We start from the raw sequence: 21,589 nt of genomic DNA on the forward strand, positions 1-21,589 counted from the left end.
TACACACATCTAGCAAGCACTTTAGAGCTTGAAAATGTTTTCACTGAGCAGTACTTTAGGTATTTGCACTGGGAAAAGTCTGGGGTGCAGAGGTGTGCAGCAAGGAACACCCAGTACAGTGTCGTCGGAGGAAAAAAATACCAGAAAATGGGAGAGCAAAATGGCTCAGAGCGCTAAGGTGTTTGCTTCCATGCCTGACAATTTGAGTTTGATTATCCAAAATCTACCACATGGTGGAAGAAGAAAGTTACTTCAAGCAAGTTTTTCTTTGACCTCTGCATATGTGTTGTGGTGCACACACACACACGCACATATGCACACACACGCACACACACATTAAAAACTTTAAAAGAAGGAAAAATCAGGGCAATTGGACATGATAACGCATCTTCTGGGGAAGATGGACTCTGTTTTGATTTTTTTTTTTTTTTTTTTTTTTTTTTTTTTGGTTTTTTGAGTCTGTTTTGATTTTTAAGAGGGTCATATGTAACCCAGGCTGGCCTCAAATTTGCTACATAGCTAAGGTATCCTCCAACTCTTTATATAGCCCAAGTTGTCCTTGAACTCCCAATCCTCCTGCCTCTACCTCTCAAGTGCTGGGATTAGAGGTCTGTGCCACCAAACATAGGATATCTTGAAGTTACTAAAGTCATGAGTATCGGGAGTTTCTTGAGACTCTGGGTGTGCTTCTGTTTTGAGTGTGAACGGAAAAGTGCAGAGTGGTAATTAGACAAAAAAAATGTGCGCAGACAAAATGGGAACACGGTGGTATTGAGTGACCATCTTTTTTTTTCTGATAACAGGGTTTCTCTGTGTTGTCCTGTAGACCAGGCTGGCCTCGAACTCAAGAGATCTGCCTGCCTCTGCCTCCCAAGTGCTGGGATTAAAGACATGCGCCACCACTGCCCAGTTTGAGTGGTTGTCTTAATGTAAGAATATAGGAGTTCCCCCTTCCTTTTATTTACCTTTTTTTTTTAATTTTAAAATTTTTATTGTTTTTGTGTGTGTCTGTGGCTTATAGGCATATGAATATATGTGTGCCTTTGGAGGTCAGAAGATCCCAGAGTTATCAGTAGAGTTATAGGTGACCGCCGCGTCTGTGGGTGACCGCATCTGTGGGGTGACCGCCTCGGTGGGGTGACCGCCTCGGTGGGGTGACCACCTCTAATCGTGCTGCCTGATGTGGGTGCTGGGAACTGAACTCTGGTTCTCTTTCTGTTGCATTTTCCAAGATGGTTTCACTAATGTAGCTCAGGTTGGCCTCTAATATTTGTGATCCTTCTTTAGCCTCCCTGGTCCTGTAGGTGTGAGCCACCAAACTCGGTTTGTGGTTGCTTTACCAGAATCCCCTACCTCTTTCTGGTACCCGTCTGGTACAGCGCAGGCTGTTCTTGAATTCCCTGTGTTAGCAGAGACCTTGAGTTCCTGGTCCTCCTGGTCCCACCTCCACTGGGGTCACAGGCACATGCTGCTGTGCTCAGCTTCCAACCCTATCTTTTTAAAGTGCTGCTGTCTGGAAAGCCAGCTACCTAGAGTGTCTTTCTACATAAAAAGTAAAGTACAAACAAGTTTCTACAGGGCTAAGGAGTGAGGGCTTTGGGATGACGTCATTGTTTTGGGTGCTCAGAAAGAATCCTTTTGCTTTCAACCTTTTTGCTGTGTTAAAGAAGATTGGGGTTTCTAGAGGCGTGGTCTTGGTTAAAAGGGGAGTTCGTTGAGGACCAGAGGTACACAGTTTTTGCCTTTTTATAACTGGAACAAACGGATACATGTGCTCCAAACCTAGAAGAAAGGATGACCCCACGGCTGCTCTCTCATTCTTCCAGCTGTCCAGGCCCGGGGGACCCCCAGAGCAGCCCATATGGAACCAGTCCTTCCTCTTCCAAGGCCGAGATGGAGCCACCAGTTTCTCAGAGGACACAGCACTGGTGCTGGAGTATTACCCTTCTGCTTCAAGTAAGTGCCCAGTGTCCCATCAGGGCAAAATTCATCAGGAGAATCTTATTAAGGGACATTTGGACAGCCTGCCTCTGCCTCTTTCTTGTAAGGACTGCCTAAGGATCTCCAGGAGCCAGGAACCCCCAGTACAGGCAAAGACTAGAAGAAGGTCTAGTTTCAATCCACATCCATAGGGCAGCTACGGAGCACAGGCCAGGAATTGTGGGCCTATCCCTGCCTGGACACCGTAGCATCCATCAGTGAGAAGAGGGTGTACTGGAGAATGGCAGAGGAACACACACACACACACACACACAGACTAGAGGATGGAGACAGGATGAGTCAGAAGAATACCTATCTGCTTAGAGTCACTCTGAACTGATAAATCTCTGAATCTGGTAAAGTGTGTGTGTATAAGGGAAAATGGGAGGCAGGGAACCAGGGGCAGTGGGAACCTAGAGAGTTGCATGTCCAATGCCAAGGATGGAGCCTGTCTAAAAACCCATCTAGGAATCTGGGCAACAGGAACAGGAAGTTGTTGACAGGAGCTTCAGTTGGTCCTTCCTCCCACAGTGAAAAGCAGTGAACCATGGACCCTCAAACAGCCCCTGGGTGTCTCCGTGCTACCACTAAAGCCTCGTCTGTACCACAAGATGTTGACAGGAAAAGGCTTGAAAGGGCTGTGTGTGGAACGGCTCCCCATCACTGTAAGTCCCTACCATTGGTTGGTCCTCCACATGATACCACCCACTCCAGCTCCATGGTCACACCTACAGAAGGGAATAATGGTGTCTTTTGAGAGGAAGGGAATCAAGACAGGCTTTCTTTGTGTAGCCCTGGCTATCCTGGAACTTGCTCTGTAGGTCAGGCTGGCCTCAAACTGAGATCTGCCCACCTCTGCCTCTTGAGTCCTGGGATTGAAGGCACCCAGTTGAATGTGACTTCTTAACAGCCTCACACTTATCAGAGTGCCCACCTGCAGGTGTGAGGAACACGAAGACTGGTCTTACCTGTGGAGCTTGAGAGACAAGCCAGGGTGAGCCCCTGAAAAAGCAAACCTGGGGCCTCAGGGGGTAAGAGCAAGAGCTCAGGCTTTCCCAGAGCTGGGCCCAAGGCTTTCCTTACCCCATCTTCCTGTAGGACCTGGGACAGATGACGACCTCTCTAGGCCTCATTTCTCATCTCTATTCACACATCCAACACAATACACAGAGGGCTACTACACTCAGGCTCTGGGGGGTAGACTGATGGAGCTCAGATTCCGGCTTCACCTCTTGCCAGCTTTACAGGTGACCATATTCCTTTCTGTGAGGAAAATACTATCTGTGCCTCAGTTTCCTTGCCTATAACACACACACACGTACACATGCACACACGTACACATATATACACATACATACACATACATGTACACACTCATGCACACACATATGCACACACATAGCATATGCACACACACACACACAGAACTGCGCTTGCTCACAGGGTTGTTATGGGATTTAGCCAGGAAATACATAAAGCACTTAGAATAGATTCCAATAATGTCTAGCCTGGCGGAGCTTATAAATTCTGGCTACTCCAGAAGCTGGGCAGGAGGATGGAAACTTTGAGGTTTGTATGGGCTACAGAATGATTTTGAGACCAGTGTGGGGAACCTTATCTCAAAATAAAAGGTGAAAAAAAAATTTAAAGGCTTGGAATGTAGCTTTAGTGAAAGAACACTTGCCTAGTATGCAAGCTTGCAAGAGGAAAAGTTCAATCCCCATTGGAAAAAATAATTTTGTCATTACTGTGTATATATATATATATATATATATATATATATATATATATATATATATATAAACAGGGTCTCAGGTATCCCAGACTGGGTCAAACCTTGCTATGTAGCCAATGGTAACTTTGAGTTCTTAATCCCCTTGCCTCCACTCACCAAGTGCTGGGACTACAGGCAAGAGCCGCCATACCCAACACCATTGTCTATTTCTGTGCCTAAATACATTTCCCTAAATACTTCTGACATAACAGCAAGCAGGAACTTCTGCTCTGCCAGAAGATGAGTGTGGAGGTGCCAGTCAGGTGTCGAATGGAGTGAGAAGGGCCGTGTGGAGGCGGTGCTGGAACAGAGGCAGAAGGCCAGCTCAGGCATCCCTCCCTCCCACACTCTTCCCGGGGAAGCCAGAACAAGAGGTGGGGCAGAGGCCTTGCCTGTGTTGGCCATGTAGACTCACTACCCCTTCTCCTCCCCAGGACACCCACCTGAAAACCATCAATGGAGAGGCCCCCACGGTGAATCTCTCCTTCCAACTTCTTTCCTCTGAGGTAAGGGAGAAAGGTCAGACATGGCCCCCAGAACCATAAAGTGAGTGACGATGTCTTTTACAGGGGCTGACCCTCAGGGCTTGGGATCAGGAAGAAGAAAGAACCTGCAGGTTTAGCTAGGGAGTTCTGAGGGGGTTTGAGGCCCCAGGAAACCAGGCAGAGTGCTCCAATTAGGAAAAGCCACGAACAAAGGGCTGCACACTCTGTCCCAACCTAACCTAACCCTTTCCAGCTTAACTGGGAGTCAAAGTTCCGTGGAGATGACAGGGGTTCTTTTAGGGGTGCAGGCAGGATCTAGTTCCTTGCAGTGTAAGACTGGTGGCCCTGATTCCTTGCTGGCTGCTAGCCAGGCTGCTCTCAGCTTCGGGAGACCGCCCACATGCCTTCTTACCAGGGTCCCTGTACTGCGATGCCAGCAGGCACAGCCAGTCCCCAGCACACTTTGAAATTCTTTCTCTTCTGTCAGCAGCCAGAGAAGACTCTGTGCTTTAAAAAAAAAAAAAAAAAAGGGATCATCATCTTGTCTAAGGGGCCGCTGTGTCAGACAGCCCAACAGAATCATGAAAGCGATGGCTATTTGGCTATCTCAACATTAATGTGTGGGGGCTTGGTGACTCATTTTGGGGTACTGCTGGCCACAGCAGAGTTGATCCATGTGGCTGACTCCGGCTCTGACACAGGCCACGGCTCTAGTGGACCCACTAGTGAAAGTCACCCTCTGTAACCTCTCCACTTTCCCCTCTGGTACCAGGGTGTGGGCAACCTGACCACAAACCCAGGAAATGTTCACGAGCTGATTAAGGGCTAATCTGCTCTTGCTAGCTTCTCAGGACAGAAAAAATCCGACAGCTGTGGGGTAGTTCAGAGCCTTCTGTCCTTACCCATGAAGAATGTGGGAATTCCATGCTATGTGGCATGAGGAGGCTGGGAAGATGACGGCACAAAAGCCCCAGTGTGGTCACCATCATCCTCTCCAGAGCCCTCTAATCCCTGCTCATGGCACCCACACCTGTCCTCACCACTAAACCAAAGGCGAGAGTCAGAAAACCCACAGAGAAGTCGCCCAAAGCAAAAGACTCAGGACTGCTGAGATGGCTCAAGTCTGACAGCTTGAACTGGATTCCTAGAACTCATGTATATTAGGAGAGAGCTGAGTACACAAAGTTGCGCTCTGACATTTATGTGTATGTACACACACACACACACACATGCTCATGCTCAAGCATAATCACTAATAATAACATGTGTGCCATGTATAATAACTAAAAATTTCAATTAAAAATGTTTCAATCCTAAGAAAGGAGAAGCGGGGAAAGGAAAAATACATCTTAGAGAATCCCAAGCCTTCTCAGGGTCTAGGATCTGTCAATAGCCACTACCAGTCTCTTGCCATCTCCCTCTGCCTCCTGTCTTGCCCCAGGACACATGCACTCTGCAGCCAGAGAAGAAAAAAGAGCTAGGTAGCCCTGGCTGGGAGGATGATGGGGACAGGCAGGCAACAGGCAGGTGGGTAGGACTTGTCCCCTGTTGCCCAGAGGCTGGGCACAAAGGTCTCCAGTGATGAATTATTCACTGGAACTGTGCTAAGTGCAGAATTAATCCCTTTCCTTCCAGCTGGCGGCCTCACTAAATTATCCCTCCAAGTCATGCGGGAAAACGCTGCCGAATTCATTTAGCTGCTGAGTGTTTTGATCTGGGCCTTGTGATTTTAGCTTTCCCTTTCCTTAGCCCCCTTCCCCTAGAGGTGGGGGAGAAACCTTTTAGTAATGGATTTCTAAGAAGAAAGGGGGAAAAAAGAGACCAAGATTAGGTGTATACCAGAAAAAAAAATAGTACTGGCAGAAATGCAGACCCAGCCATCACGAATTTGTTCACAGACGTTCTACACATGTCTACATGTTCATGCAGCCACGCATGAGTGTTTACACAAGGACAGTCACATGCGCACAGATTTGCATGGGCACACACCTCTTCAATGGTGCCTGCATTTGATGCATATGTCCACCAGAGGTAAAATGACGGACATTTCACTCCTGTGTCCACACAGTCTCTCTGTAGCTCAGCTGTTCCATGGAGATGCCAGCTGAGAGCTAACCAGTAAGTGACTCATTTGACTCTACCATGCTGAAGACCAAGTTAGGGGAGTGGCTGTGGCGGTGCTGGTGTGAGTGGACTTGTCATCAGGCCCTTGCTGCAACGACAGCCATCTCTGTGCTGTACAGACATAAGGAGTATATGACATCTGTCTTGCTATACAGATCTAAGGAGAACTTCCTACATGCCAGGCACTGGGCAGCTCAAAAATTTCACCATGTGACCTTGTGGGTTGAAGTGGGGGCATGTCCTGGGGTTACAAAACCCGTGTTCCTCAAGGTATATTAATTCTCAACTAGTTTTGGGCATGACCCTCACCCAGTATAGACACTAATTCTTTTGTCATCTTCCCACTAAGGGTCAAATGAAGAGTGTTGAGAATTGGTGAACGGGTCAATCTACAGGGGCCCTCTCCCTGGATCCCCATCACCTTCACGATAAAGTGTCATTATTCTCACACACCTGCTATCAGTATGCATCAACCCTTGTGTACTGGGGTTAAGAGAGAGTACAATAAACAAGACCAAGAAATCTTTCTCTTTACAGACATCAAAGGATGGAGCCTAGAATGAATACATAGGTTCATGAGTAGATACTGGTTAGCAATATACAGCCTAATGATCCTTGAGATGATAAAATCCAGAGTCCCTGGAAAGGCTGTTTGCCATCCCAATCTGAGTAAAGTTGGAGCTTAGCTACTGTGAGAGACCAGGATCCTTCCATCTTGATGTTCCACCTTGGAGCAGACTTGAGCTTTGTGGTCCGTGCTATGCTCCTCCATGTGCAGTCTATGGGCCAGTGATGGCAGACTCAGAACAAGGACCACCCAGTAATTCCTCCCAGCACAGCCTAAAAGCTCCAGGAGTCACCACCAGGGACAAGGCACCAGAGTCCTGTGTGCATTCTAGCTGCACAGAGCAGCTCGAGGTGGCAGGTGTCTTGGGACACCTGACCAGCACAACTGACAAGTCTATCCTTGGGTAACTCCTTGCATGTGACCAGGATGGGCGTAGAGAGGAAGGGCTCCAAGCCTGAGGGCTGAAGGTTCAGCACAGGTTGTTCTAGCTCCTTGGTCATTTGCCAAGCTCAGTCTGCCATACCCATGGTTTCTGTGCCAGCGACTCTCAGAGATCAGGGACAGGAGTGTGGTAGGATGTCCAAAAGGAGGCAGCAGAGGTCTCTCTCAACAAATCTGGACAGGAACATCTTCAGCCACAACCACCACTGTAGGTGGTTATCCTATCCTCTCCCCTTGCTTTGCCATGACAGCAATCTCACTCCCCTTAGCAACAGCCCCACATGACACAGCAGCTGACTGAGAGACTCCGACTGAGATCCCCTGCCTCTCCTGGGCCTCTCCTTGCACCATGTTCCCAGCTTGGCCTTCCATGGCTGCAGCACACCCAGCAAGCCTTCCGCATGGATGGCACCATCAGTCAGCAGGCATGCTGGCAGATTGATCAGCGACCACAGCCTGCCAGCTCAGTGATTGGCAAGCATTAGCTCTGGGTTGGAATATTATGCTTCAGAGGGGATTGTCAGTGGCGGCGGGGGGGGGGGGGGTTACCCTGATGTATTGCATCTCTGTGGGTGTTTGCTGCCTCTGGGGATCTGTCTGAAGCTGGAGTTGCATATGTAGGAGACCGCCTGAACAAAACATGCAGGTGTGTGAAGTACAGTGTGTGTGAAGTACAATGCATGCGCCTGGTCCTCCAAAGTGGACTTTGGAGGGTGTAGGCGCTAAGAATTCATGAGCCCAGGACCACTCCACAGACAGGCAGGAATCAACCTTTGGCCTCCTGCTTTCCCGCTTTGATCTCATCCTTTTCTCTTTGAAGAGATGGGTGTGTTGTTCCTCACCCCCACAAGAGGATTTGCTTCTCCAAGCAAGGCAGCCTGCCTTTTTTTTAATAATTCCACCACATCCTGGGAGCCCTCCAGCTTGCAGGCAGCCTCTTTGATGTGCAGCCCAAGATGAGTAGATACCCCTCACCTGACCCTGGCGTGCACACAGTAAGTGTTGAGTGGGCCCATTCTTGCCTCTGCCAGGAAACGCACCTCCTTTTAAGTGAGACAGGACGGGGGCCACATGAGCACTTTGGTCTTAGGGACAGTTCCCTCTCTCAGGGTTAGGATTCAAGATTCAGTGGCTGACCAGGGTTGAGGGACATCAGGCAGGCAGAGATCAGGCTTCTTGTATGTGGCCACCCCTCCTTAGCCTGCAACATTTAAGGACACGGGGAAGACTTGGAGCCCCTTGGATGCGGGGAATCTCTTACAAGGAGGTGCATTTAAGGCCCCGCTCTTAGAGACAGGTGGCAGACACAGTCCCTTTGACCCACTACTCCCTTTCTCCCTGGAAGTGTGGTAGAGCAACACTTGAGGCCATGAAAAGGGACCACCCTGGTGCCTTCATTACAAAGTCCTTTCTGGCTACCAGCCAAGGGCAAAGTCAGCCAGGTGCCTAGAGAGACAGGGCAGAGGACAAATACAATCAGACAGGTTTTGGATGAATTCTTCGAAAACACCATGTGATTGCTTTGAGTTGGTCCTTAGAGAAATCTTGACCCAAAACTGCCTCCATTTCCCCAACAAACTCATTTGCCTGGACAGCCAATATCCAGAGTGACATGCTCTCTCTGTTAGCCTGTCCTTGGGAAGATCCTATTCCCACCCTCAAAGAGTCCAGCTCTGAAAACAACATCATAGCAGGAGGATGGGCCCAGAAGAGAGACACTTCCCCTTCCAACATTTCACAATATCCCTGGCTGCCTTCCCTGTGGTCCCCTATGCTCTTGTCCTCACTCCTTCAGGCCAGATGGCAGGACACGGAAAGTTCTGCCCCATCCCTCTCTCTCACAGTACCCTTCCCTCACTGGCTCAGGTCCAATCCAGAGGGGCTTCCTATCCAAGGTGAAGAGACAATGGACAGGTAGGGGTGGTTAAAAAAAAGGTCTCAGATTCCCAAGGGCCAAGGTACAAGGCATGGGGCAGGGATTGTCACCTTCTTCCAAGCTTCCCACCTCCTTCTTCTCCCTTCTCTGGAGTTGCCTTCATGGGTGCTGCATGCTCTGAGGACAATATGCTCTCCCATGTCACTCTTCCGATACAGCCCCTACCTCAGAGAGGAGGGAGTCTAGTACTTCTTCCAACACACACACACACACACACACACACACACACACACACACACACACGGTGCTATAGACTCTTCTGGCTTGCTTCTCGTGACAAGAGCTCCCTCACTTCCTGACAGGAGCCTTCTCTAGCCTCTGTAGCTCCTCGTAAGCCGCCTCCTTCCCCTGTGTTCCCTCCCACTGGCCTGTCTTTTCCCTCCCCAGCCCATCTCCAGGGAGCTCATGTTCATGTCAGGCCTCCCAGCACCTGCAAATTTGGTTGTCGCTTTTCTATTTTTGAAACAGAGTCTCGGTGTGTATCCCAGGCTGGCCTCAAATTTATCCTACTGCTTCAGCTTTCTGAGGGCTGGGGTTATAGTATGCTTCTACCACAACCTCCCCAGCCTGAGCCAACCCTCCCTCTTTATGGACTGGTCACACATTTCACTTCTGATTCCCATACTCCTGTTTATCTACTCTTGACCATTCTCTTAAAATGTCCTCCAAGACAGTGGAACGCCATAGGCAGGACTAGGTGGCACAAGACCATCACTCCTTTTCTAAATGCATGTTCTCCGTTCGTGCAACCAGAGTCTGATCATTTGAATCCTTCCAAGGCAGCGAGGGTCACTGAAGTAGGGAGTCCAGTCTATGGCACCTGAGTAGGACAGCCCACCCTCGCCTGGTACTTCAGCTCTTTCAAAGTCAGACAAGCTACAATATGCTTATAGTATCTCACCTTCATCTCAGCCCATTTTCTAGACTTAAGGTCACTCTAGATGCTGATTTTATAACATACTGAGAGTCCCCCCACCCCGTGTGCTACCTCAGAGTCCAGGTCACCCATAATTATAGTCAAGATGCTCAACCTGTGACGCACAGGGCACATCTTCAGACCTGCCTCTCCTCGGAGCTTTCGTTTCCTCATCTGTAAAGAAAATTGTAACCTACATACAGGTGCTGAGGAAGAGAGCTGGGGCCTGTGCTGAGGCCCAGAACAGGAGGGGGCTCTCAGCACTGTGTCCCAGAGCTGCTGACAAGCATACTGAGTTCAGAGATGGGGGCAGGGCATCGGGCTAGGGAAATATCAGAACCCCACTAATCCATCACTCAGCACCTGCCCCTGATGACAGCTGCCCCACCAGCTTTCTGTTCATACAGACGTCAGAAAGCCTGTCAAGTGCTGAAGATAAACATCACCAGCTCCACCTTTGTTTTCTCAGCAATTTCCGCCGTGTGTGTGTGTGTGTGTGTGTGTGTGTGTGTGTGCGCACACGCGCGCGCACGCGCATGCACACACAATTGTGCTTTATAGCGTGCATATGGAGGTCAGAGGACAACTTGCAGGAGTCAGTTCTAGCCCAGGTTGTCAGACTTGATGGCAAAGACCTTTACCTCCTGAGTCATCTCTCAGCTCTCGCAGAAAATTTTCTGAGAAGGAAAAATTTTAAAAAGGTGATTATCTCTCTCCAGAGTTAAATTTGTAGAATTTCCCTGACTAGAGCTAGGGCTATGGAAGAAATGGATACTTGAAGGCCTGCTTCTGGGTGCAAGTAATTCAGGCTCATCTCTAATTTATCACAAGCCTGTGGACCATTGTTGCCTTGAGAACATGAGCCTGAGATGCCTCTCAAGAAATAGTGTCCCAAGTCCGGATGCTGGGCAGGGTGAGGTTTAAAACATCCTTTTGCTGCTTTTTTTTTACAAGCTCAATGCATAATTTGTTGGTCGAAGACATGAGAGAAAGAAATAGAGTAGATGCTTCTAGAAAAACTTCTAAGGAAGTGAGAGCTGGCCTAGGGATTCTCCCCAACTCAAGACCAGGCCACTCACTCTAACCTAGTCCTCCAGCCAAGCCAGATGGATCCCTGGCCCAGACAAGATCATGCATCTATAAGTTCACTGGGGTCCTGCTTATTTGGGCCCTGACCTGCACCCAACAAGAAAGCACTCCAACAGATTATCACCACCTGTGCATCCAGCATGAGGTGCTACACTGAGAATATAAGCCCAGGGGAAGTGTCACCCAGAGGCATGGCTTAAGTTATACTTCAGACATTGGCTTGGAAGTTGGGAAAGCGGTGGTGTATCAGAGACCAGCATATGTAATAACAAGGAGGCTTGTGGGACATACGGATGCTGTAGTAAGCAGTGATCTTAGACTTGTAAGTGGGACCCAGATTGTGGAAGGACTGGGTGGGTGCCAGGACACAAGGTTTGGACTTTGCCAAAAGATGATGGGCAACTAGAGAAAATCTTTGAGCAGCAGTAGTGCATGGTTCTGTTCAGCTGTGAACAGGGGCTGATGGAGGTAGGAAAAAATGATTTCATTTTTCCATGAATAAAGAGAGAATGCGCCCACAGCCCATCCACTAAGCCACAGGCGGGGCTGTATTTAATCCTAACACCCCAACAGAATTAAAAAAATAAAAATCTTAGCCAGGCGGTGGTGGCGCACGCCTTTAATCCCAGCACTCGGGAGGCAGAGGCAGGAAGATCTCTGTGAGTTTGAGACCAGCCTGGTCTACAAGAGCTAGTTCCAGGACAGGCTCCAAAACCGCAGAGAAACCCTGTCTCAAAAAAAAAAAATCTTTACCGCCCCCATCCTAACCCCTGCTTTGGGGAGGGGCAGGGGTTGACACCATTTCCTGAGAGATATACCATGGGTCCATCGAATATTAACACGTGGGCCCTTTTGGGCTGGGAGAGCAACCCAGATGCTCAAACCTGTCACAGCTGCAGCAGCCAGCCCTCAGGATGCCGTAAATGAGGCTGGCCATATGCACGGGAGGCAAGACCTCTTGAAGGGCTTGCTGTCTGAGCCTCGCCTACAGCTGGAGAGATAAGAACCTACAACTGCTGCCCACAGGAAATGACAAAGCAGTGACTGATCGGGGAGCCACTGCACAGGGCTCATTATGGTGCTTGCCAGCGGGCGAGCCACCCTTATCAGGGAGAAAATTGTATCAGGCCTCCTGAATTACTAGCGATTGGAAGCAGATTTCTTGGGACGCACTTTGTTAGATACCTAATGAGCGGGATACAGGAGAGCAGAGCCCTCAGCCTGGCGGGGCGGGGGACAAATGTCTTTGTTAAACAGAATTTGTCAGTTTCCGCTCCAGGCTCCCTGGGGAGGGTTCAGGGCCAGCTAATTGAATTAAGAGCCTGTGTTCCCCACCAAGAAAGCTCAAGGCGGGGCGAGAGGCGGGCTGGCCGGAAGGCGGGCACTTTCAGCACCAGGGACAGCAGCTGCAGCCCGGTTGCTTTGTAATTGCCAGGGCAAGCAGGAGCTGTTGCATTTTGCATGACCAGGGATGTAGGGGACTGAGTACGGAGGAGGGCGGCAGAAGTATTGAGGGTAGGGCGGGAAGACAGGTGACCTACAATGCGAACAGCTTGGAATGCCATTGGCCCAGGCTGTCTCGACAGACCCCACTCTGCTGGTTAGAGTGCCTGCTGGACATCTTCTCCCCACCATGTTTCTCACACGGTGTGAGGCAGTTGGCACAGCACAGGGGCTGGGCCAGGCGCTGAGTCTGAGCTGGTGCATGGCCACGCATCTCTTTGAGCTTTCAAAGTCAGTCTCCAATTACAGTCCTAATGAAGCAGGATCGGCTACCACCACGGAGCTACAGACTGAGGGGCCACTTCTCAGCCCCATGCTGCCCCAGCAGGCCTGCCAAATAGAAAAGCAAATAAACAAGCTTGTGGGGTGAGCATACAGAAGAGAATGGGGTTAGCAGAGCTAAGCAAGGCCTGAATAGGCAATTCATCCGCAAGGCTTTGCTCTCTCCTGCCCCCTCCCACTCAGCCTGCTTTTCCTCCCTCCCCCTCAGGTTACTCCCCTGCCTAGTAGAGACTGGTGGGATGAATTCACTGTTTTGGACTGAAAGTCTCATTTTTTTAATCTATCTTTCTAATGAAATTAAAGGAATTTATGAAATTAAAGGAATTTATGCATAGTATCAGAATCTACCTAAAAATATCTAGTGCGTATGTAACTGACCCAAAAACATCAGTTCCACATCACTGAGTTGGCCTAGCTGGTGGTGGGACCATACTGGATGGACAGCAGGGAGACAGGCAGTGGGGGAGGGGACTCCCTTGGCAATTGTCCCTGCTTTCTGTAATGACTGGGCCACCTCTGGAGACCTCTTTTGATTTCATTACTCCTACTTCCTCCTCTAACTGGATTAGATGGCAGTCTATGAAATCCAGGGCATTGAGATTGGCTTTCTGCCTGGAAATGAGGAGAAATGTCATTACAGGTCCTGAATCAGCATCTCACCCGAGCTTGGACCCACCTGGTCACTGGGGAAGTGGTTTTTGCCCTAGCTAGGCTGGTTGTTCCTATTTTTCTACCACCCACCCATCATTTTACCCAGTAAGCAATACATAGTTCTCCCTCTGCAGTCAGTCTGATGTTCAGCATTTTTAAAATATGTTTATGTGTCTGAGTACTTTGCCTGCAATATTCCTATATACCACATGCATGCCTAGTGTCCACAGAAGCTTGACAAGGGTAACAGATCATGGGTGCTGGGAACTGGGACTAGAACCCAGATCCTCTGAAAGAGCAGGTAGTGCTTCCCATCCCCAAGTGTTCAAAATTTCTGAATAGGAGACAGATGTGGTGCTTTTCCTTATCCAAAGTCTCACTTAGAAAACCCCAAACTGTGTGAGTCGGATGCTGCTCTGGGCAATTCCAGGGCATAGAAGACTCCATGTCATATGGGAGACAACTAAATGAATCCTGCCCCTCTTCAAACGGGAGAAGATGAGGCAGGAAGCTGGGCTGGTGTTCACAGATATAAATGGCCGGCTGAAGTCAGCCTCAGGTCACCAAATGCATCCCTCTTCCATGCCAAGAACATTTACAGATGTTTCTCTTAGGAAATGCCTACCTTATACCCCTTCAAAAGAGAAGGAATTGGAGCATAGAATGTCCCAGGTGATTCCATGTATGTGTGGGCGACCCCTAACCCTGCTGACATAAGCATGTAAAAGCCCGTGTTATAATGCATTTCTGAACCCCAAATTGTATGGCACATAAAGAAATCATTGCAAACACCTCAGTGTTCGAGTACAGCATCTTCATCTCAATTTATGTAGTCCAGATGTGTCAGTTTTCAGGCAGCGTCCACCTAGTGATGTACACCCACACCCTCCTCGCTCTGGTTGTTTAAAGACAGACACTGAGGCACCCTGCGCCCCATGCACGTTCCTCCTGTTTGTGCCCAGGGCTCCGTTTGCGTCTAGTAAAACACCACCCAGTGAATAAATACGTCTGCATTGAGACAGAGTGAGGATTCCTACAGTTAACGCGGGGTGAGATTGCATCACATTTGAGGCCTCTGCATACCCTGAGACCGTGTGCTGCTTTAAACGAAAGGCAGATGGGAGAACTAACAGTGGGTTTCAAATACGTTTTCAATTCTATTTTGTGTCTCTGCGTGTACATGCCAACACGTACTACGGTGCCTGCATGGAGGTCAAGGGGCAACACGTAGGAGATGGCTCTCTCCTTCCACTGCCTGGGCCCCAGGGATCAAACTCACATTGTCAGGCTTGGAAGCAAGCACCTTTACCTGTGCAGCCTTCTCACCAGCCCCCAAACAAGTTTTAAAATGATGACCCCCCACAAAAAGACCCGCTGACACATGCCCCTAAGTCCAGGGAACATAAAGTTTTGTTAGGGAAAACAAAAATAGCAAACTAGCCTAGAGCCACAGAGCCATGTGAAGTACAGGTAGCCAATGCTGGGCTGGAAGAACTCAGAAAACCTTTGATCAAGAAAGGACAGAGACAGAGGACTTCTTCCCGAGGGAAGAGGAGGGAGATGAGAGACAGCTATGAAGAAGGGTTCACCAAGGTGCACAGAGAGGCTCTCTAAGGGGGTGATGGAGCTGAGTGATGAGAGAGGTGAGCTGGAAACGGAGTGAAAAGAGAAGGGCATTTTAGAAGTTATCACCATATTGGCACAGTGGCCATCAGTGGCGTACTCATGGAGCCCCTGCAGTAAACAAGACGCTGGGGAGACTAGTGCCCTTGCTTACATGAACTGCAGTGTTGGTGTAAATACTGGGAGAAGGCAGAGAGAGTCCATAAGCAAACCCACTGTTTGAAAGGTGTTTCCATAGAGTAATTACTGTGAACACTGTGAAATGGTATGCTATGAATGATGAGATTACTTTGGAGTTGGGGTGTGGTCTCTGTGTCAAGGGGCAGCACTTCTCCAAAAAGATTATACAAGGGCATGAATCAAAAGATGGTAAGGAGGCAGTTGTATAAGGATCCCTGGGAAGAGAAAAATATCAGATGCAAAGGTCCTGAGGCAGGGAATCACTTGGCTTGTGGAGGAACTGCAGGACACTGCAACTGGGACCCAGGAAACAAGGAGCAGGTGGCGGGGAGTATCCAGAGGATGGGTGTGCAGGGTCTGAACAGCTTGGAGTGCAGCAGGCACCATGGAAGGGCCGGCTCAAAGTCTCTCTCCATCTTTTTTTTAGAGGCCAGAAAACTTCTTGGCACTAAACAACAGCAAGGGTCTGCCCACCCTGAACCTGAAGATCCTAGATGAGAATCTGGGTGCCATCCGTGAGTCCTGGTCCAAGAGCTCCTCAGACTCCTCTCAGGAAGGAGAGGAGCCTCAGACTTTGCACGAGATGGTGAGTACCTCTCCCTAGGACATGGAGAACTTGTGCCGTGATGGTGCAATGGGAAAGGAGGCTCAAGAGCCACCCCTTGAGATCACTCCCCACCCCTTTGCACACCTCCCCAAACATTAGCCAGTGGGAGGAAGAGGAGACTCCTTCTGTGGTTTCCTCACCTTTTAGGTGGGCTCTTACTGGATTTATGAGAAATTCTTATCATGCCTGCTCAGTCATGTTCAACTCAGGGTATGTTCCTCGGGCCATGGGAAGCCCCCCAAGAGACTAACTGATACTATGTTCAGGTGCAGTCTGTGTCTTGATCTTGGGACCTGGCCTCCGGATGGATCACTTTTTAATCTCAACCTCTTTGTACAAACAATAAAAGAGTACACACTCAAGCTGGGTGGTGATGGTGAACCCCTTTAATCCCAGCACTCAGGAGGCAGAGGCAGGTGAATCTCTGAGTTTGAGGCCAGACTGTTCTACAAGAGCTAGTTCCAGGACAGGTTCCAAAGCTACAGAGAAACCCTGTCTTGAAAACTAAGAGAGAGAGAGTACACAACACTCAAAAGCTCAAAAGATAATCACGCTGAAGTCCCCAGTGGAGATATCACCACCCCCGTCAATGACCATGAGAGATTCCATGTGTGGCTTTCTATGGCCCTCCACGGTGGATTCCACGAGCAAATGCTACCCCAAAGTACCCAAGGAAAGGACTTAGGCAAAGCCACCAATCTAATCCTCAGGTCTCCTCCTGAGGACTTGCCCTTCTCTACTGACAGTGTCTTCATCTACCCTTGGCACTTAGCACCATTCTGAAACATGTCCCATCAGACAGTAGGAAAGGCAGCTGCCTGCTGAGTGTACCCAAGAGGAGGTCTCCACATAGAGCACCCTCCCCAAGAGCAGAGCCTTCCTATCCAAGCAACAGCTCTCAGAGACATTTCTAGTACACACATGCTACCTTCGCCCTGTGGAGAAGCAGGGCTCAGGAGCCACCTCCAGTCCAGCCATCAGTTGCATTGAAAATAAAGGTACAGGTCTTGGCCTGGGAGATTCGGGACAGCATGGGTAAGCCAGTTCTTGTCAACCCGCACAACCTCATCCAAAGTGGTATAGGGAAGAAGGTTGGTTTTCAAAAGCCAGGGCAGTGAGAAAAAGTGAAAGGGCCACTCCAGGAAAGGGCAGATGGGAAGGAGGGAGAAGGAAGGTGGTCCTCCCTGGTGACCACTGGAGAATTTCGGTGAGATTCTGCCCCCACCCCACTGCCTTGCCATGAGCCAACCAAGCCTCAGCCTTACCCAGAGGGCAGAGTTCACCCTGAGTCACACTACCTCTGAGAGTAGACCCTGCCTGAACATCCAGGACGTAGTGTGAGCAAGCAGTGAGCAGTGCCAAGCTCCATCCCACAGTTGGGAATGGCAGGGACTCTCTGGTAAGGCCTGAGCTGCGGGCAGCAAGTCTGAGAACCTGGATCATGCTCAATGAGAAACACACATAACTTAATGCTGTGCCCTTGTATGTGATGAGAGACATAAAAAGGGGTTGAAAGAGGGGCTCACTGCACCTATGAAATGGATGGAGGGAGATAATGGATGGGAGAGAAAGAGGAGAAAATGACTTGGGAAGAGCCTTTCAGGGTAGGATGGTTCTGATGGGTGGACATTTGAGGACCTGACTTTAAATGTCAGGAAGGATGGTATAACATGGATGGACAGGCCAGGTCCTCTTGACTTTTTCTTAAGGATTCAGGGAAAAGAGAAAAATTAGACCGCAGCCTGAGAAGTTAAGGTCAGCCATTAGGACAAATTCTTTCTGACCAAGAATAACCACCATTGGTAACCTGTTTTCATTTTACCAGTGGTGGTTATGACCTGGTCCAGAAGTAATGTGATACCTGCCCAAGGCTCCTGACCTTATCACCCATATAGCATCCAGAGAATTCCGGGTGGCTGCAGAAGCTTGTGGTTAGCTAACCCACCTTCCATGCCCTGTAAAAGCCCATGGCCCTGGCCCTCTTTCCTGCCCATCCAGTCTACTCCAGACCCATGTTAACCTTGAACCCTCCTTCAGGACTCTTGGTTTCAGCTTTTGTCTTCCTGTGCCTGATTTAGCCCTCTAACACAGCACAAGGACTCTCTCTCCGCCCATGCTCTCTCCCCAGCCCCCTTGCCATCGTGTTATCCCAGCTGCTCTCCTACAAACCTACAGGCCAGAGCTCAGAAAGATGAGGGCAGGGCCCAGCCATACACCTTCCCCATGGCCAAGAGAACCCAGTTGCGAGTAACAGAATGTGGTTGGGTAGCAACGGGCTACCGTTCCATGCCAATCACAAGCAGCTGTGCAGCCATGGGTCACTGTTCCATGGCAACCAAAGAAAATTACATAGCAATGGATGAACTCATGTAACCAAGAGGCAGAGTGACAAGCCAGAGAAGACAGCCATGGGGCCCAGGACTGTTGCTGCATAGCAACAGACCCTGATGTAAGATGATGTCATCCAGCACCATAGGGCAGGGAGGCATGATTGTACAGAGCACAGGCACAGCACCTGTGCTTCAAGGCACAGATCTATAGCAGCAGATACCCGAGGAGCCCGGAGGAACCTGAGCAGCAGTGACAGTCATGAGGTATGTGATTCGGGATTTGTATCAGGCAGTGTCATCCGCAGAGCCTGTAGGTGAGGCAGGGAGCCTTGTGACACAGCAGTTGTTGCGAGGTGACCCAAGGATGAATGAGCGGCCCCCTCTGCTCTCTTCTGTGGCCTTGGCTGAGCCTCTCTGCATCACCTGACTTCCATGGCGCCTCATTCTCTGTCTAGTGTCGCCGTGCAGTCCCCAGAGCCTCAAATCCATCTTCTCTCTGGCTCCCTCCTGAGTCTACTTGTGAGCACTGAGAACTGAATATTCTCTGGAAAGGGGTTCCTTGGGGACAGGGGAACAGGTAGAAGGGATCTGGTCTGTGGCCTTTTGTGCAACGCTCCCTGCCCCTCACAGCACATAGACCCCAGCCAGGACTCCTACCAAGCCCAGCCATTTCTTCCCATCCCCAGACACCTGGCTCTAATGCAGTCATTCCAGGGACCATATTTTTTTTCAGGGCAGTAAAAAGCTCAGTGCTGGGTGGGACCACGGAGATCAGGGGTAAGACAGACCCACGGCAGAGCTAAGGGAAGCAATTGCGTCCCTTATGAGCAGCCCGGAACATACATTTCTTTGGAAATGTTCAGCTCCCAAGCCATTCTGAAAGGGACAGTTATTCCAAGACCCATTTTGCCAGTATCTTGTCCTTATCCCTGACATCTGAGCCACCTCACTCAAGCTAGCTGGTGTCTCCTGATGTCACCACCACAGGAGGTAAACTGAGGAGTTCTGGTCAGTCTTCAGAGCGGCTGATCACAGAGACCCATGAGACATCTCCAAATCATCAGAAGCCTAAGATGACCCAACCTAATGAGTGCCCAGTCCTACACCCAGTGAGGCCGTGGGGGCAAGAGAGGGGACGGAGGCCTGAGAACTGAAAATCCCCTTGAGATAAAAATAGCCACAGACTGTCAACCACACAGAGAAGACAAGAATGAACATGTGAGGATGGACAAGCAGGGAGATATGATCCAGACAAAGGACCTTCCTAAAGGCGGGGTGTGGGGAGAAGGAGAGAGGACCTAGGAAGGCTTCCTGAAGGAGGAGGACCAGGCTTTAGACAAGGTATTCCGTGTCTTTTCCACCCAGAGGCTCAAGCAGGGTTTGTTCTGCTGCCCTCCACCCCACCGTTGTTCACTTACTCACTCTCTTTCTCCCCTCCCCCCACATGTACACACACACACATACACAAACACACACACATACATACACATCCATGCCCGTATGCACACGCATACCATTGTCTTTGTATATTGCCATTTCTTTCTGATATCAGCCCTCTCTTTCCCTCCCCCTCTCTTTCTTTCCACTTCCCTCCCTCCCTCTGCCCTGCTCACAGCAGCTCTGAGGCCAACCAGGGGTCCCTGCATCCTAGAAAATGAATAATTGACAGGGTTGTTAAAAGATTCAGTGGACTTTTCTAAGCTCCCCATGTTGGAATAACTCATGTCTCTCCTCCTCTCTTTGAAAGCCTTTCCCTTCCCTCCTCCCACCCCCTAGTCCCTACCCCACCCCCAGTCCAAGCTTCTCTTTTCCTTTCCTGAGTCTATGAGTCCTACAAGGCTCCGTCCTTGACCCAGAGGTCTCTTTAAGTCACTGGCTGTCCTTGTCCTGTTTAAACTGCTCTTAGGGGTGGCAGGGTGACTCCCCCTGAGAGGGGCCCATGTGCATATGGAGAGAGAGGCCTGGGGACTTCACCTGAGGCACACAGCTCAGCCCAGGAGGTCAGACTCCCCAGGCCAAGGCCACCTTCCTAGGCTGGTGCGGAGGAGTCTCTGCTGTGCCTGCCCATTTCTGACACTTCATGTCCCTGTGTCCTGATTTACTGTCTGTAACATGGGAGAGCTGCCTCCTTGGGCAAAGGAGATGGGTAAGGCCTTGAGAAGGGAGGTTGGTCATGCGGCAAAGCTCCCTGTGAACTGAAGCCTTTGTTCCTCCTTTGCATGGGCAAAGGGCAGCCAATCTCCCTATTTAGTCTGGGCAAATGTAGCCTGGCCATCTCCACGCCACGGGAACTTCCCTTCTCCAAGCCTGCCTCATTCTGAGCCCCTCATATCTTCTGCCTCCTTCAATACCCCATGGCCACAGGGCACAACGTTGCCTGGCCTAGCTCCATGCTGGGTTCTGCACTCACTCTCATTGCTCCTTGAAGTAACCTTGAGCTCAACCCTCCTCTCTGGGCCCCAGTTCCTGCCTCTGTCAGCAGGAGACATTGGAGAAGATGTGCCCTAGTTCCTCGAGACTGGGCAGTGTAGTTGGAGCCTCCATCCTTCCCCAGACCCCACCCAGGTGAGTGGATGCTCAAAGCTGACTTTGGCTCCTTCAGCACCACCTGATGGCAGGTGACACACCCTAAGCAGGAGACCTCTGTGGCCACCAGTAGTAGTCACGAGGGGGGGACGGGACAGTGTTCTCCTAGACTCTTTTCACACAGATAACCAGAGTAGAAAAACCTCCAGTGAGAGAGAGCCTCAACCCAGGGTACCGTGGGCTGGGTGGGTACCACAGAGGTACCTCTAGGTCAAGAGGAACATCCTCAGGCCCTGAGACGACATCTTCCATTGTTACTACCACCACCCCTGCCTGGGGACCCAGATCCTATAAAACCATAGAGACAAAGAACAGAGGAGAGGTACAGAAACCCAGGCAACCAAGAGCATGAGCCTCCCAGGCTAACCTCAGTATCAGAATAGACACCTGACTGGGTTCTCTTCAGATCACAGTGGCCAAGCTACCAGCCATCTTCTCCATGTAGCTGCTGCTCCATCCCCTTACGCCTCAGTCTCTGCTGTCCCCAATTTCTCTGCCTCTAATTGTCTGGCCA

At 50.0% G+C, this 21,589-nt stretch overlaps 1 protein-coding gene across 1 annotated transcript in view; it reads left to right on the forward strand.

The window, feature by feature from the left end:
- Positions 1-21,589, forward strand: part of Ccdc33 (coiled-coil domain containing 33) — a 99,112-nt gene that overhangs the window by 52,331 nt on the left and 25,192 nt on the right. Inside the window, 3 exon segments of the mRNA XM_075967777.1 lie at positions 1,827-1,956; positions 2,512-2,645; positions 15,980-16,138. Of these exon segments, the coding sequence (XP_075823892.1) occupies positions 1,827-1,956; positions 2,512-2,645; positions 15,980-16,138 (423 nt within the window).

This window comes from Microtus pennsylvanicus, chromosome 3, assembly GCF_037038515.1.
Source record: "Microtus pennsylvanicus isolate mMicPen1 chromosome 3, mMicPen1.hap1, whole genome shotgun sequence".
Classification (NCBI taxonomy): Eukaryota; Metazoa; Chordata; class Mammalia; order Rodentia; family Cricetidae; genus Microtus; species Microtus pennsylvanicus.